Source organism: Pinus tabuliformis, chromosome Q, assembly GCF_031772625.1.
Source record: "Pinus tabuliformis cultivar Carrire ecotype Pingquan chromosome Q, CPIR1, whole genome shotgun sequence".
Taxonomy (NCBI): Eukaryota; Viridiplantae; Streptophyta; class Pinopsida; order Pinales; family Pinaceae; genus Pinus; species Pinus tabuliformis.
The window spans coordinates 814,791,517-814,806,175 of NC_142296.1; the positions used below are offsets into that span (position 1 = coordinate 814,791,517).

The following is a 14,659-nucleotide window of genomic DNA, read 5'->3' on the forward strand; positions in this document are numbered from 1 at the left end:
GGGTGGGTTAGGTTAGTTTAGGGTGAGTCTAGGGTGACTTTAGAAAAGAATAAAGCCCCCATTCTCTTCTCATTTTCTCACTTTGAGTTTATGAGAGTTGGAGAAGAGAAGAGAGGAGAGGAGAAGAGAAGAGAGGAAAGGAGAGGAGAAGAGAGGAGAGCTTGGAGGAGTGAAGAAGGAGGAGCTAGGAGAAGGAGGAGGAGCTTGGAGCAAGAGCTTGGAGGACTTCATCTACAAGAGCTAAAGAGGTAAGTTCAAACCCCAAACTCCCTTGTTTTTTTGAAAAAAAAATTGTATTTTTCTCCTCCCTCTCCTACTCTTTCCCATTGTTTCTACTTGCTCCTTTATTTACAGGTTGTCCACCACCTATATCCATATTCCAAGATGGTGTTCTTTTGGCTTCTATGTATCATTCCACTCTTGGTTTTAATGATGGCAAGGGTGAGGAATAGAGGGGAAGAGGAAGGGGATGAACTTGGTCCTAATAGTAGTGACCCAATGTATGATGAGGAGGAAGGGTTTGAAGAGGAAGGGGATGAACTTGAAGAGGACACTGAAGCACAAGATGGGAAAGGTACATCAAATCCCTTGTGGAACTATGTGACCAAACTTGAAGGGGGAAAGGGTGGTGGATCTTACAAATGGATGTGCCCTCATGATTGTCATGGAGGAAAACCATATACGGGTTCATATACCCGTCTGAGGAGGCATTTTTGTGGGGTGCTAGAGAGATGAAAAAAAGGGTTCTGTGGGGGTAGCCATTTGCCCAAAAATTTCAAGTGAACAAAGACAAAAATACATCAAAATAGAGATGGCTGCACAACAAAAAAACAAGAAACAAAAAACTCATTCAGAATCAAGTGCAACCTCTAAATTTGGTAGTTGCCCATCTCCTTATGGTACTTCTGCAACCTCTGGAGGTAGAAAAACAATAGGGGATTTCCTTAATGTTACTGGGAGGGATGATGTGGATGGAAAGGTAGTCCGTTTTCTTTGTGCTTGCGGTGTACCATTCAATGTGCTTCGCTCTCCCTATTGGCATGACATGGTAAAGGCCATCAATGAAGCCCCAAAAGGATACAAGGCCCCCAACTATGAGAAAGCTAGAACAGTGTTATTAGAAAGAGAAAAAGCTAAGGTTCAAAGAGCTTTGACACGTTTTACACATGAGTGGGTGGATTATGGGGTATCCATTGTATCAGATGGGTGGACAAATATTAGAAACCAACATTTGATAAATGTTCTTGGTGTTTATTCTAAGGGTGCAGTATTTATTGCATGTCATGACTCCTCCTCCATCAGTGCAACTGCACAAAACATTGCAGATCTCCTATTGAAATCAATCAAAGATGTTGGTCCGAATAATGTGGTTCAAGTGATCACAGATAATGCAGCAAATTGTAAGGCAGCAGGAAAAATTATTGAGCGTACTCATCCACACATCTTTTGGTCTGGGTGCCTGGTTCACACATTGAACCTTTTGATGCATGATATTGTGAAACACAAAGAATGTGGGTGGATTGCTGAGGTTTACAGGAAAGGGAAGCAGCTCATTAAATTCATCACAGGGCATACAAGGGTAAACTACTTCTATGGCACTTACTCCAAGTTGCAATTGCTTAAAATTGCAAAGACAAGATTTGCTAGTTATTACCTCACCTTTAGGCGGCTAGTGAAGGTGAGACAAGCTTTAACTAATCTGGTGTGTGCTGAAACATGGGATGAAATTAACCAGTGTACAGATGGTGCTACTGCTAATGTAGTCAAGGACACTGTTCTTGACACTTACTTTTGGTCACAGGTTAAATATGTTTTGCAATTCACCAAACCAATTTATTACATGATCAAGTTTGCAGATTCAGATCGACCAGTAATTGGGGAGGTGTATGAGCAAATGGATAGCATGTTGGGGCAGATTAAAGACATTGTTGAGCCTAGAGATACCACCTTGTACAATTATATTCGTGAAGAGGTGGAAAAGCGATGGGATATGCTAAATGTTCCATTGCATGCATTAGCATATGTTTTGACACCTAGGTACTATCATCCATCATGGCTTTCAAAACCAGCACCTGGGGGGGGAAGCAGGAAAAAACCACACCAAGATAAAGAGGTTCACGAAAAATATATGGCTGCATTGAGTAGATTAATCCCTGATAATGAGGAGGCTGCATTGGTACGGAGACAGGTGAGCAACTATACGCTCAACACTGGTCCATTTGGGAGCATGCATTCAATTGAAGATCGAGAGCATTTTTCTGCTCTTGAGTGGTGGAACATGCATGGAGGGCCTACTCCACTTCTACAGAGTTTGGCATTGCGGGTGCTATCACAGGTGGTAAACACTTCTTCTGCAGAGAGGTGTTGGAGCTCTTATTCTTTCATCCACAGTGTTAAAAGGAACAGGTTGAGTTTAGACCGGGCAGAGAGCTTGGTTTATGTTCATTACAACTTGCGATTGTTGTCCCATTACTGTGAAGATGCAAAGTCTAATAAAGACTTGTTGACTTGGGACAAGCATCCAGAGGAGCCCAATTTGGAGGATGGAGTGTTGCAACTAGAGCAATTAGAGGATGCTCTTATCCAGGTATGTCCATTGTGGTATGAATTTTCCAATTTTCCCTTATAAAGCATTTCTCTAATTCATGTTTTTAATTTTTTTGTTAACTAGTGTTTTTTTTTTTTTGCATGAATTTTTTGAGCGATTCTAGGATGATGATGACCGTGTTGATATGCCACCACCCCCACCCCCATCTGGTCCTAGGTTCCATGGTTCAACACCAACAGCAGGGGGTTCTTCTTCATCAGTTCCAGTGCCACGACTTACACAGGGACCATCTTCTTCATTGCCACCACGTGGAGGCACGCCATCACGTTCTATTCGTGGTGGAAGGAGGAGAGATTAGTAGATATATTCACAATCTACTTCTTTTTGTCATAGTCTATAGATTACTCATTAGACTTGTAGACTTGTGAATTTGAATTTTGAACCTTTTTGGCTTGGCGGTGACCAAGTGACATATTTTGTAAACATTATTATTTGAATTTTGGACATGACAAATGTTGACAGTTGCTCACTTGCTAGATAAATCATAATATGCTCTATGTTTTATGTTTTATAATATGCTTAAATGTTTTATGTTTTATAATATGCTTAAAAATTTGATGTATGTTTGTAATAGCTAGAATATAGATGATTGTTGTACATACTAGTAACTACAATGGAATCATGGATGCCATATCTATCTTGATTTATGCAAAAATATGCATGTTTTCATGTCTTCTACAATTAATTTGGTATTTGGGATGTTTGTTTTGAGTATAAATGCAAAAAAATATATAAAAATATATATATATATATAGCAGACGCTTCCGCGGATGCTTCGCTCCCTAGATTTTTGGAAAATGACGCTTCCGCGCTTCGCGCTTCCGCTTCGCTCCCGCTTCGTGCAACATTGGTCAATACCATGTGCCATTTTGGTGAATACCATGGGTCAATACCATGTGCCATTTTTATTTTTATTAATTATAATATGAGGGTTAATAATGGATTTTTGCATGGTATTAATAACAATCTAGTCCATGGTATTTGTCCCATAGTATTTTGCCCATAGGTTTCACCTAAATATAACCCATTTTTTTTAGTGTTTGTAAATATAAGGTGACTTATGGAGTAAATATAAAAAAATGTTTTATTTGTTTACCATACCTCTCGTTTATTTATATTTTTATTAATTTACCATACCTCTGTTACAAATATGGTATTTGGCCCATAGGATTCACTTAAATAAAACCTCTTTCTTGAGCCTTCATAAATAGAATGAGGGTTATGGACTAAATATAAAAAGAGGTTTTATTTATTTACCATACGTCTAGTTTATTTATATTTTTATTTATTTACCATACCTTTTGAGTAAGTATAAAAAGACGTTTTATTTATTTACCATACCTCCACTTTACTTATATTTTTATTTGTTTACACTAGGTGACTTATGGAGTAAATATAAAAAATGTTTTATTTATTTACCATACCTCTCATTTTTTTATATTTTTATTAATTTACCATACCTCTTTTATAAATATGGTATTTGGCCCATAGGATTCACTTAAATAAAACCTATTCTTGAAAATGGACGAATAGATTCACTTAAATAAAACCTATTCTTGAAAATGGGCGAATGGAAGGTTGTAACTCCATGGAAGGTTGTAACTCCTAATTTCAAGGGCTAAATTTACCTTTTTTACCCTCTCCCTTAAAATAAGGTGGGCTATTTGAGGTGATTTGTAAAAATGTACTATGATACAAAATATTCGCCCACTAAAAATTTAAAACCCCTTAATTTCGCCAAAGGGCGAACAATCGCCCCTAAAATTATCCTTGTTATGCAAGCTTGAAATGAAAAACTATGCTTGTTATAAGTTCACATGCCCCTAGCATAATGACGCAAATCAAGGTACATGCCCCCCAAACTTCATTGCAGTCAACCAGGTGGATGAAATGAAGGTTTACTTTCTAAATATTGGAAAGACTCGTGGGAGTTGTTTCATTTTTTAGTGAGGTTGACACAGGAAAAGAACTATCCTCAAAACCCTTGTTTCATTTTTTAAACGAGCTTGACACAAGATAAGGAACTATGCTCATAACTACTCTCTACAATCTACCTAATAAGGAACTATACTATAAAAAACCTTGATTCATTTTTTAACGAGCTTGACACAAGACAAGGAACTATGCTCTAAAATCCCTGATTCATTTTTTAATGAGCTTGACACAAGACAAGGAACTATGCTCATAAAAAACCTTGATTCATTTTTTAACGAGCTGGACACAAGACAAGGAACTATGCTCTAAAATCCTTGATTCATTTTTTAACGAGCTTGACACAAGACAAGGAACTATGCTCATGACTACTCTCTACAATCTACCTATATAACCTATCCTTGTTTCATTTTTTAACGAGGTTGATATAAGACAAGGGACTATCCTCGAACCTGATTCATTTTTTAATGAGGTTGACTCAGTAACAATAACTTTCCTCGAGACCAGCTGATTCATTTTTTAACGAGGTTGACACAGTAAAAGGAACTTTCCTCGAATCTACTCTCTACAATCTACCTACTTAACCTACCCTTGTTTCATTTTTTAACGAGCTTGACACAAGACAAGGAACTATGCTCAAGACTCCTTGTTTCATCTTTTAACGAGCTTGACACAAGACAAGGAACTATGCTCAAGAATCCTTGTTTCGTTGTTTTTAACGATCTTGACACAAGAAAAGGAACTATGCTCTAGAATTTCGCATGCCCCCAACATAACGATGAAAAGCGAGGTACATGCCCCCCAAGTTCATTGCATTCAACCAGGTGGATGGAATGAAGGTTTACTTTCAAGACTCAACTTGAAAAGGGAGTTGTTTCATTTTTTAATGAGGTTTACACAAGAAAAGAACTATCCTCATATTTACTGATTCATTTTTTAACGAGGTTGACACAGTAAAAGGAACTTTCCTCGAACCAACTGATTCATTTTTTAACGAGGTTGACACAGGAAAGAATTGTCCTCATGACAACCTGTTTCATTTTTTAACGAGGTTGATATAGGAAAAAACTATCCTCGCTTCTCACTGATCATGGCTTCCAACTGGAAGAAAGACATGTCAATGGACACACCTTGATCATGGCTTCCAAAAGGTCTTCATCAGAAGGAAGAATAGTTCTTTGGAAGGAACACATGTCAAGGGACTAAAAGGGATAAGAACATCATGTTCAAGTAATCCCATAGAGTTTTCCATGTCAATTACCAGATCTAAATCAAAGGAAGATGAGCAAATAGTGAGAGGCTCACTTACATTGGTAACTGAAAACATGGGACCAGTTGCCACAAAATTAACTCGTGGCGGGGAAGATACCACTTGAGAATCAGGAACATTTAGGGCTGTCATATTATTGGTAGTTGAAACAAGACTAGGGAACGAAAGCTGGTCTACAGTCACAATATTTCCATTGTGAGGGAAAGACATCACGCGAAAGAGTGTCGATACGACAGATTTCATTGCATAAACATAAACTTGCCCAAGGAGTAAATTGAAATCCAAGGGACCTCAAACTACCATAAGATCAATACAGACAGTTTTACCTTCCAAGGTAACAGAAAACTTAGGAAGGATCCCTAAAGGTTCACTAATGGTTCTGTTAAAAGCTTTGAGATTCTGCGTAATAGGCGCAAGCTGAGGGGAACCCAAAGCTTTCCAAGCAGTTGAGGATAAAATACTAACAGAAGCACCTTCATCTACCTGTGTGCGGTGCATGTCCCTACCACCAACCTTGACAATGATTTGGAAAGGGATGGAGGAAGGAAGATGAGGTTCTGTCAGTCTATTCCAATCAAAGGAAAAGACCTCAGTACTTGGAGGGGGTTCTGTAGAAACAGGTGAAATGCCCACCGACGTAGAAGAATCTGATGTAACAAAAAGAACCTGAGCGATATGAAGTTCACTCTCTAAAGGGAAAGTGGGATCGACCGAATGTGAAATTGAATCGACCACTTGATCAAATAATGGATCATCAACCTGAGTGACATGAGTTTCACTCTCTGATGGAAGAGTGTGATCGACTGTACTTGAAATTAGGTCAATCACTCTGTCAGTTGACAGTAGGTTGGGAGAAAGTTTACGGTAACCAGTTGGAAATTCTTGCTGTGGAACATTAAGGTTTTCCAACAATTTTGAGGCTTCATCCATGTGAGGGCAAATGTGAGTTTGATGACTCCCTTTACATAAATTACAAGGAAACCTAACTTTACCCTTTTTCCCAGGAACCTGACTATCACTCGTTGATGGATCAATGGAAAGTTGATGAGATTTTTCTGACCATACTTCCAAGACCTTTGGAATACTAGGACAATTGATAAGGAAGTGGTCACCCTTACAAAGCCTGCAAGGGTATTTGGGTTTACGATGCATGCCAGAGTTTTCCTCAACACAACTAACACTTACAGCCATGGTTGGTTGGTTGATTTCTTTCTTATCTTGCTTCTTATTCTTCTTATTCTTCCCTTTCTTCTTCTTCTTAGACACCTGGTTACTAGCGTGAAGGCTTTTACCAAGCGAAGAGGAAGAAATGGAGGAAGAAAAATTAGGTGAAGAAGGCAAAGGGTCAACAGAAGGTTGGTGATGTTGAGATGGTGAACTCTGTTGAGGTGAAGCATTTGGTTGAGGTGGAACAATTGGAGTATTTGGGGCCAACGAAGTTGAAAATAACCATATCAGTAAACCTATTGTAAATCTAGGTAATGACAAAGTAGCCATATAAGGAGGACCAACATTTCCAAAATAAGGAAAGGTACTAGGATTCTCGTTAAGAGGGGTTCCTTGGTCGGTAAATTATGGAACACTTGCCATTATATTCAACTTCAGTGAATTTAAAACTAAAATTAACAATTCACAATTCACACCTATGGTCTCTAAAAGTAAAAAAAAACAAATTAACACGCGCTATCAAATCTAGGAGTCAAACCACACAAAAATAGTAACTTTCCGTATCGAAAACACTAGTTGGTGATGAAATCCAACGTCGTAGAATTCAATACAGAAATGGCGGTTGGAACAGTTACCCCGACAACCTACTTAATGAATAGACTGGCACAAGTTTCTCCACTAAACCGTCTCGAGTGAAGAGAACCCCCCAGAAATTCCAAGTGAGTCTAGCCGATGTCTACTCCAGGTACATTGGGATCTTCCCTCCACCGTCACCTTAGGAAAGAATCCTATAGAATATGGTCACTAAGGTTACCAACGGAAACAAATATACCTGGGGGAACAGTCTACGATCCGATACGCACGCAAGGGCAGAGTAACAAGTTCAATCCCCTTGAAGGCTCCTTGACATAATCCAAGGTTTACCGACAAGTGACCCCAGGCTCCTGGACAATGGTTAATCCGAGGTTTACCGTTTTTAATACGTGAATATCTTCTATCGTTCCCAATGAGGAAGGATTGATTCCCACACTGGTTCAGATATGGTCTCGTGCTTCTCCTTTAAGAGGAGCTTTCCCAGAGCATAGATGTAACAATTGGAATTTCTTTCCTACCGCAAGATACAACTACTTGTTTGTTTGACTATCTTGGAGAGTTAACTAAAACCTATTCCAAGACACTAGCCTAAGCTAGATTGGTGGAAAGAGCCCTAAAAATGTAAAAATTACTAGATGAATTTTAATTAAGCGTTGTGTTATTTAGGCTGTTATTACTCAAAGGGGTAAATGGATACAAAACCAATGGTGTTATGACCCGACTCAAAACTGAATGCAATCGAATATGATAATGTAATCCTTTCAATTCGATGAATCCTAATTAAAGTAAGGAGAGAGTTTCCATTCACTTCCAACAATGCAAAAAATTGATCACTAAGAGAAAATATAACAAATTCTCTAATGCACTAATTTCATCAAGAAAAATTAATGCAAATCAATTCCCAAACAGTTTTTTTTTTTTTTTTTTTTTTTTTTTTATGTGTTTAAAACAAGAATAAAAATATGTAAATTCAAATCAAAGAAAGCTGATCTAAATCTACGATTGATTTTTCAGAATGTAAACTATGCAATTGTAATTTATGCACAATTCACTTGAAAAGTATGCAAATGTAATCTATGCACATTTTTCATTCATATTCTGAAAATGAGAATTATAATTATGCAAATGTGATCTATGCAAGAGAATTCTCAAACACAAAATGATTCTAATGTAATCTAAGAACCAATCAAGTGCAAGTCAAGAAAATCGGGTGAGAGTTCCAAAGATCAAAAAAATAAAAACACTCAAAGGCGATTAACACTCATACACAATTTAGCAAAAACAAAAGCAAAAAGATGCAAAATTGTGAAAAGACTGAGACAAACCTCCAAGTAATGACCAAAGGAAATCAAATTAAGAATTTCTCAAAAAAGAGACTCAAAACACCCAATTGATAAAAGCTTAAAACATGAATGCCAATGGAATTAACCTAAGAAAAGTTCCTGACAAGTCACATGCAGGTCTGGGCAGGGGAATACAATACCTAAACAAAAACTAAGCTGACTAAAAGAGAAAATCTTAAGTTTTCCAAAATTTTGACAGGGTCCGCAGGCCCACAGTTCACACAGGTGCGGTACCGCATTGTGTGAAAAGCAAAAGTGCGGATAGGTCCGCACTGTGTTGCAAGTCGAGGGTGCGGTCCTCTCCCAAAGTTATGAAAAACAAAAAATAATCCTAGATCAACTAAATCTACCCAATTCCAGACACAAAAAGCCAAAAATAGAAACAAAAACACAGTTTCTCAGGTCAAAGTAAAAACAAGGAAAAAATCAAGTCCCTAGCGGAGTTGCCATTTTGTCACACGGAATGAGTCAATCTTGCGGACAAGATAGACCTTCCTAGAATCTAAAGAAGACCTAATGACAAGCAAACCTATCACACACTATCTTTCTCTAAATATGCTTTTATAAACAAAGGCAGACAAGTGTTTTAGGCCTACCTTGGGTCCAATGCAAGTTTGTGGAAGCCTCACTCTTTCGATCCAAATGAGCTCCCTTGTCGCGAATCTGCAAACACAAACAAGCAAACAAATTAAATAGCACCTGAAAAGCCAATATCATAAAACATATTTAACATGAAAGTCAAGGAATTCATGAAACAAATTACATAAGACAATTTGTTGAGAAAAATGAATCTGATTGCATTAATTCAAATCAAAAGAAGAACTTTACAACCTGTGCCTTGACACTGTACAAGCTCCTCCCAGGGTCCAGCAAGAAGTCTCCTCTACTTTGACAAGTTTCACTCTCTTCCCAATGAAGCCAAAAAGGTATGTGATCTCTCCTCTTAAGCTTAACTAGGAAGTCTTAATTCCACCAGCATTTCCCCTAAAAAATGTTCAGCTTCTAACCTCTCCAGCAACCAGCCCAATGCCTGAATTTATAGTGCAATGGAGGGAAGTTACTAGGTCCTCCTTCAAAGGGATAAAGCCCTCCTTCAAAGGGATATCTCCTCTCATCAAGGGATTAACTCCTTCTCTTTTGGGATGCATGAACCACCTAAGAGCGGCCAATCCACGTCAAAATTCCTTCTAGAATCATCTAGAATTAACCCAAAGTGAGTGTTTTAGAATAAAATTGCGCCTTTTTGACTTTCATAGGGGTCCGCACCCACACCTTTAGGGACAGAGCGGGCAGGTCCATAGTTTTTGTGAACAGAAGGTGCGGGACCACAGGCAATAGTGAGAGAAAGTGCAGAACCAGAGTTTTATTGATTTTCAATGTCTTTCTCTCAATTTCAAAGCTTGACTTGAAGAGCTGAGGTCTGAGACTTGCTTAGGAGGACAGTACAAGTGATGATAGACCCATACTAACTGCAAATAATCATGGTGACGATATTTTTGTGTAACAAACACATATAAGTAGACAAATTAGTGGTTCTCATGATAAAAAGATACTACGTAAGCTATCTTGTGCAGTAATCGACCAATACGACTAGGCACTTTGATTGTGTGTCACTGTTATAGACATTTTTGTGCCTTACAGCACGAAGCATGAAATGTCAATAATCTGAGGGATCCAAAGTCCCTAAACATGTTGTTCCTACCCCTAGAGGAACAAGGTCAGCAAACCACAGCACTGAAAGTCAGTTCTCCACCTGAAAACACTCAAAAACAAGCTATTTCTGGATCATGTCAGCTGCTCCACTGAGCATCTGCGCTGAATGTCAACTGCTCCACTCTGTACCTGCGCTGAATGTCAACAGTAATGAAGGCTACCTGCGCTGGGCGAGATTGGCCAAGTGGCATAGTCATTCTACAAGGTGTCAAGTGCCCAGGAAGCTTCCAAAATGACACTTGGATCAGGGAATTCGCCTTGTGATGAGTAAGAGGATCTAGATCTCCAAGTGGAAGCAAGAAACTCCAAGTGGACTCAAGAACTGAAGAATAACTGAAGTGGGAGAGGACACTAATCAGCTTCATGCCAGCCTCAAGCTGACTCATCATTTCTCCAAAACTCCTATATATAGAGCTCTCTCATGAGGTCTAGGGAGGCTGGAATCTTGTGAATGTAAGGAAGTGTTGTTGGTTTGTGCATAGAACTATTGGGTGATTTGCTTGAAGGAGGTGAAGAGGAGATTTCTTTCTGCTGGGAGGTGTTGCTGGATTGGGCCTCTTATGGTTGTAACACTCTCAAAACTTTACTTCTTCCATTAATAAAGCATTTGAGGTTCTTCTATATGCATGTGTCTCTGTGGCGTATTGATACTTGTATATTTGATTTATTCTAATCCTTGAATCAATTATGGATGTATGCTTCTTGTAGTTTCCTTTTGTTGTGCTTTTGCAGGATCTTTGTGTAGCTGGGCCAGTGAAAGAGCAAGGAGCTGGGAGCAAGCAGCAAAGAGGGAAGATTGGATCAACCATTAGCGGAAGATAACGGTTAGTGGATCCCTTTCTCCTCTCTCTTACATCTCATAAAGAAGTAATCTTGAATAGCTTTGCATTCAGTTGTTGCTGAGGTACTATCACCCTTAGAGTGGGATAGGGTCATTCCGTATTGGATACTTTTCCCAACAACAAATTGGCGACTCCACTGGGGATCGTATCTTGTTGGTTGTTTGTGTTTTTTCTATTCATTTCATAAACAAAGGGAGTACCGAATCGAACTGTATTTGGATCTTTCAAATGCAAAGTAGAGGGCAGCTACTCTAGCTCAGTTGCTGGGCAAGTTTATGATTTGAAGAGCTGATCCACAAGGACTCTAATAAGCTCTTAGTGATAGCTTTTCATCCTCCTTTTCATCCCTTAGTGTGTCCTTGACTGATAGCTTCTGATTTGGCCAAAAACTGTGAATTTTTGAGCAATCTGTGACCCGGAAACCAAGAGAAACGAAAGTTTCGTTCTTCAGTGCAGACTGTGTGAAGGCTGTCTGCATTTCAGCGCAGTTCCCGAAGGGGCTACCTGCACTGAAGGTCAAACTGCCTGTGTACCACCTGCGCTGGACCAGTCTTGCCTTGTGCTACTGGGGTTTCCTGCTGTTTCTTGCCCTGTTTTCACTCTTGTTTTTGCTGCCTGTTACCAGTCAATGTGCCTATCTGAAACCAACTTTCCTTGCCACTATTCCGCCTCGGTTGTATAAAGAAACTGTGTTTTTTCTTTGTGTATTTCTTGTATCATTTACAGTTTCCCATAACGAAAGTGAACTAGTCTTGTTGTGGCCTCTTAGATCTAGACCTGTGATAAAGTGTCGTTTTGATCTTAAGAGTTAGTTTGTTTGCTGTTCATAGCTGATTGAGCTTTTGCTTTCGTCATTTGGTTTGAATTTATATATTTCTAGTGTCGAAACAAGTAAATCTTAAGGTGTCTTTTGATTTTGGACAAGCTTGTTTGCTTTCACTTGAAATTGGATTCAAAGTTATACAACAACTTTCTTTTTTGTGTCGCACAAACATTAAGAAAGAGAAAAGAAATACCTGCATTTTTGCATTTTGCATATAAGTTTGTATGTTGATTTAGGGAAAAAGTGCATTAGCGAGTGCTCTTTGATCTGTGTGAAAAGATTTTATCTCTCTTTTCCCTCAGTAGTTAAGATTTTCATAAGTCGAAAAGATTGAAAAAAGCTTGCTTCTCATCTTAGACTGCATTTAGGAATTTGTATCAATACATCTCGTGGTGAACCTTGAAAGGCAAACTTTAAAAAGATCAACTTAAAATATATTGAATGAACCTAACAACGCTTTGAAACATAACGCAAACACATAGAGGTCTAAGCTAGAGACGTGTTCCGGCGTCGTTAAACGTAGTGACTGTCGATCTCGACGAAGGTTGGTGATTCCTCCTGAGAGTCGGTGGCACTAATACGGACTTGTGCTCCCACGTACCGTCGCGTATATATTGGGAGACCCCTATAGGCATATATCTTTTATCCTTAGGAAGCCGTGTCGGCCGCCCTACTGATCGCAATGCAGTGAACACAGCATTCACGAAGATCGACCACCCATACCGTAAAACGTATTCTGTGGTTTTGCGAAAGTTTTGGCACACCCTCTGCCTAGATCTCCAGAGCAGTTTCTTTTAGCCTTTTTCAAACTCTATAACTGAAAAAGTCCAACCGAGCATTTGTCACTTCGGGCTCGTTAATACATCGAAGGAGACTAGAGTCATCTTTAGCTTTTTCTCGACTCTTAAAAAGTGAAAAAGCAAGTTGTGTCTAAAAGCGTCTAATAAAATTCATTCAATTCGGAAACACAAATTTCCCCTTTTAATATTTTAGTTGATCGAGTAATCCGCAATCGTGGAAGAAAGTCAATTGAAACCCCGTCGTTCGTGGAGGCTTACGAGTCAACCGTCTTTGTCTCCAGAATCGAAAACAGTACGGGCAAAGCGAACTCGTTTAACCGGTTCAAAATCTCCTTTGAAAGTTAGAACAAGTGTTCCAACTGCATCTGAGGTTCTGGTTACTCCTAACATTTCTGGAAACCCTGCCTCTATAGAAGAAGTTCAACAGCCACAGAAGGACAGTAATACTGATCCTAGTCTGGGGGCAAATACTTGTGTAACTGAACCAGTTCCATCTGTAACCGGTCCAGAAAGTTTTTTTCCTCAAACAACTGTCGCTGTCGAAGCAACCACTTCTTCGGCACCAGAAATATTTTACGGACCTGACGGTCTTCCTCTTCCACCGGGTTTGATTGCGATAGAGGAAATTGCAGAGGATCCGCAAGCAAGTACTCCAACTCATTTTGGAGTCGGGGTCACTCTATTTCCTTCATCAGAAGTTAATCCACCACAAGCGGAAGTCCCTGTAGAATCGCTAGGCAATCTATTGGATAGACTTAAGATGTCTGAACAACCGTCATCATCCAGGACTGTGTCAAATGACACAGTGACAGCAGAAGTCCCTGCCGTCACTCCGACGATGTTTGCCGGCATACCAGCTGTCCCAACTAGCTCTCAACCGCTAGAAGGAGTCCACCAAGGGACTATTTCGACAGTATGGTCTGTTCTAGTTTGTTCATCCGGAGTAATACCCGGTAACTCTTATGTTGAAACTTGCCAAATTGATCCATTTGGAGGTCAATCTGGGCCATCAATCCCCTTTAGTTCCGGATTGTTGCCGTATGGGGGGCAATATGCTCTTTCATTACCCCCTCCGGGAGGGTACCCATACGTGAGTTCACAACAATGTTCAGGTTAAACTGGAATTGCGTCAAGTAGTTGGGTACCTATGCTACCACAACAACCAAGGGTTGTATATTCTATGCAACAGTGTGTACCTGTGACGAACATCCCAACCACACCGGCTATTGTAACAGTGTCACAAGTTCAAGCGATACCTGTTGCATGCCAACCTCAGATTTCTCAGGTTGTAATGCAACAGCCACTTGATCATGGGTCACAACCACAATCACCAACTGGTGGGGCGACACAGGTCCAAACGGGTACAATTACCCCACACCTCGGTCCAACGGTTAGCATAGCACAACAGAACATGGCGTCACAACCATGGCTTGTGCAATACCAACAACCGCAATTCCAGCAGGTGTACCAAGGTTCTGAGCAGCAGATCTTTGCGAATAGTGGACAACCGTATATCCAAAACGGTCAAAACCAACCACTTTACACTGGTCAGGTCCACCAACCGTAT

At 39.6% G+C, this 14,659-nt stretch overlaps 1 protein-coding gene across 1 annotated transcript; it reads left to right on the forward strand.

The window, feature by feature from the left end:
• The first annotated feature begins 744 nt into the window (after positions 1-744).
• On the forward strand, positions 745-3,014 carry LOC149222148 (uncharacterized). Its single transcript, XM_089383059.1, has 2 exons — positions 745-2,587; positions 2,712-3,014. Exons 1-2 carry the CDS (start codon positions 812-814, stop codon positions 2,904-2,906), a joined length of 1,971 nt encoding a protein of 656 aa, XP_089239185.1. The 5' UTR covers positions 745-811; the 3' UTR covers positions 2,907-3,014.
• Positions 3,015-14,659: the final 11,645 nt, after the last annotated feature.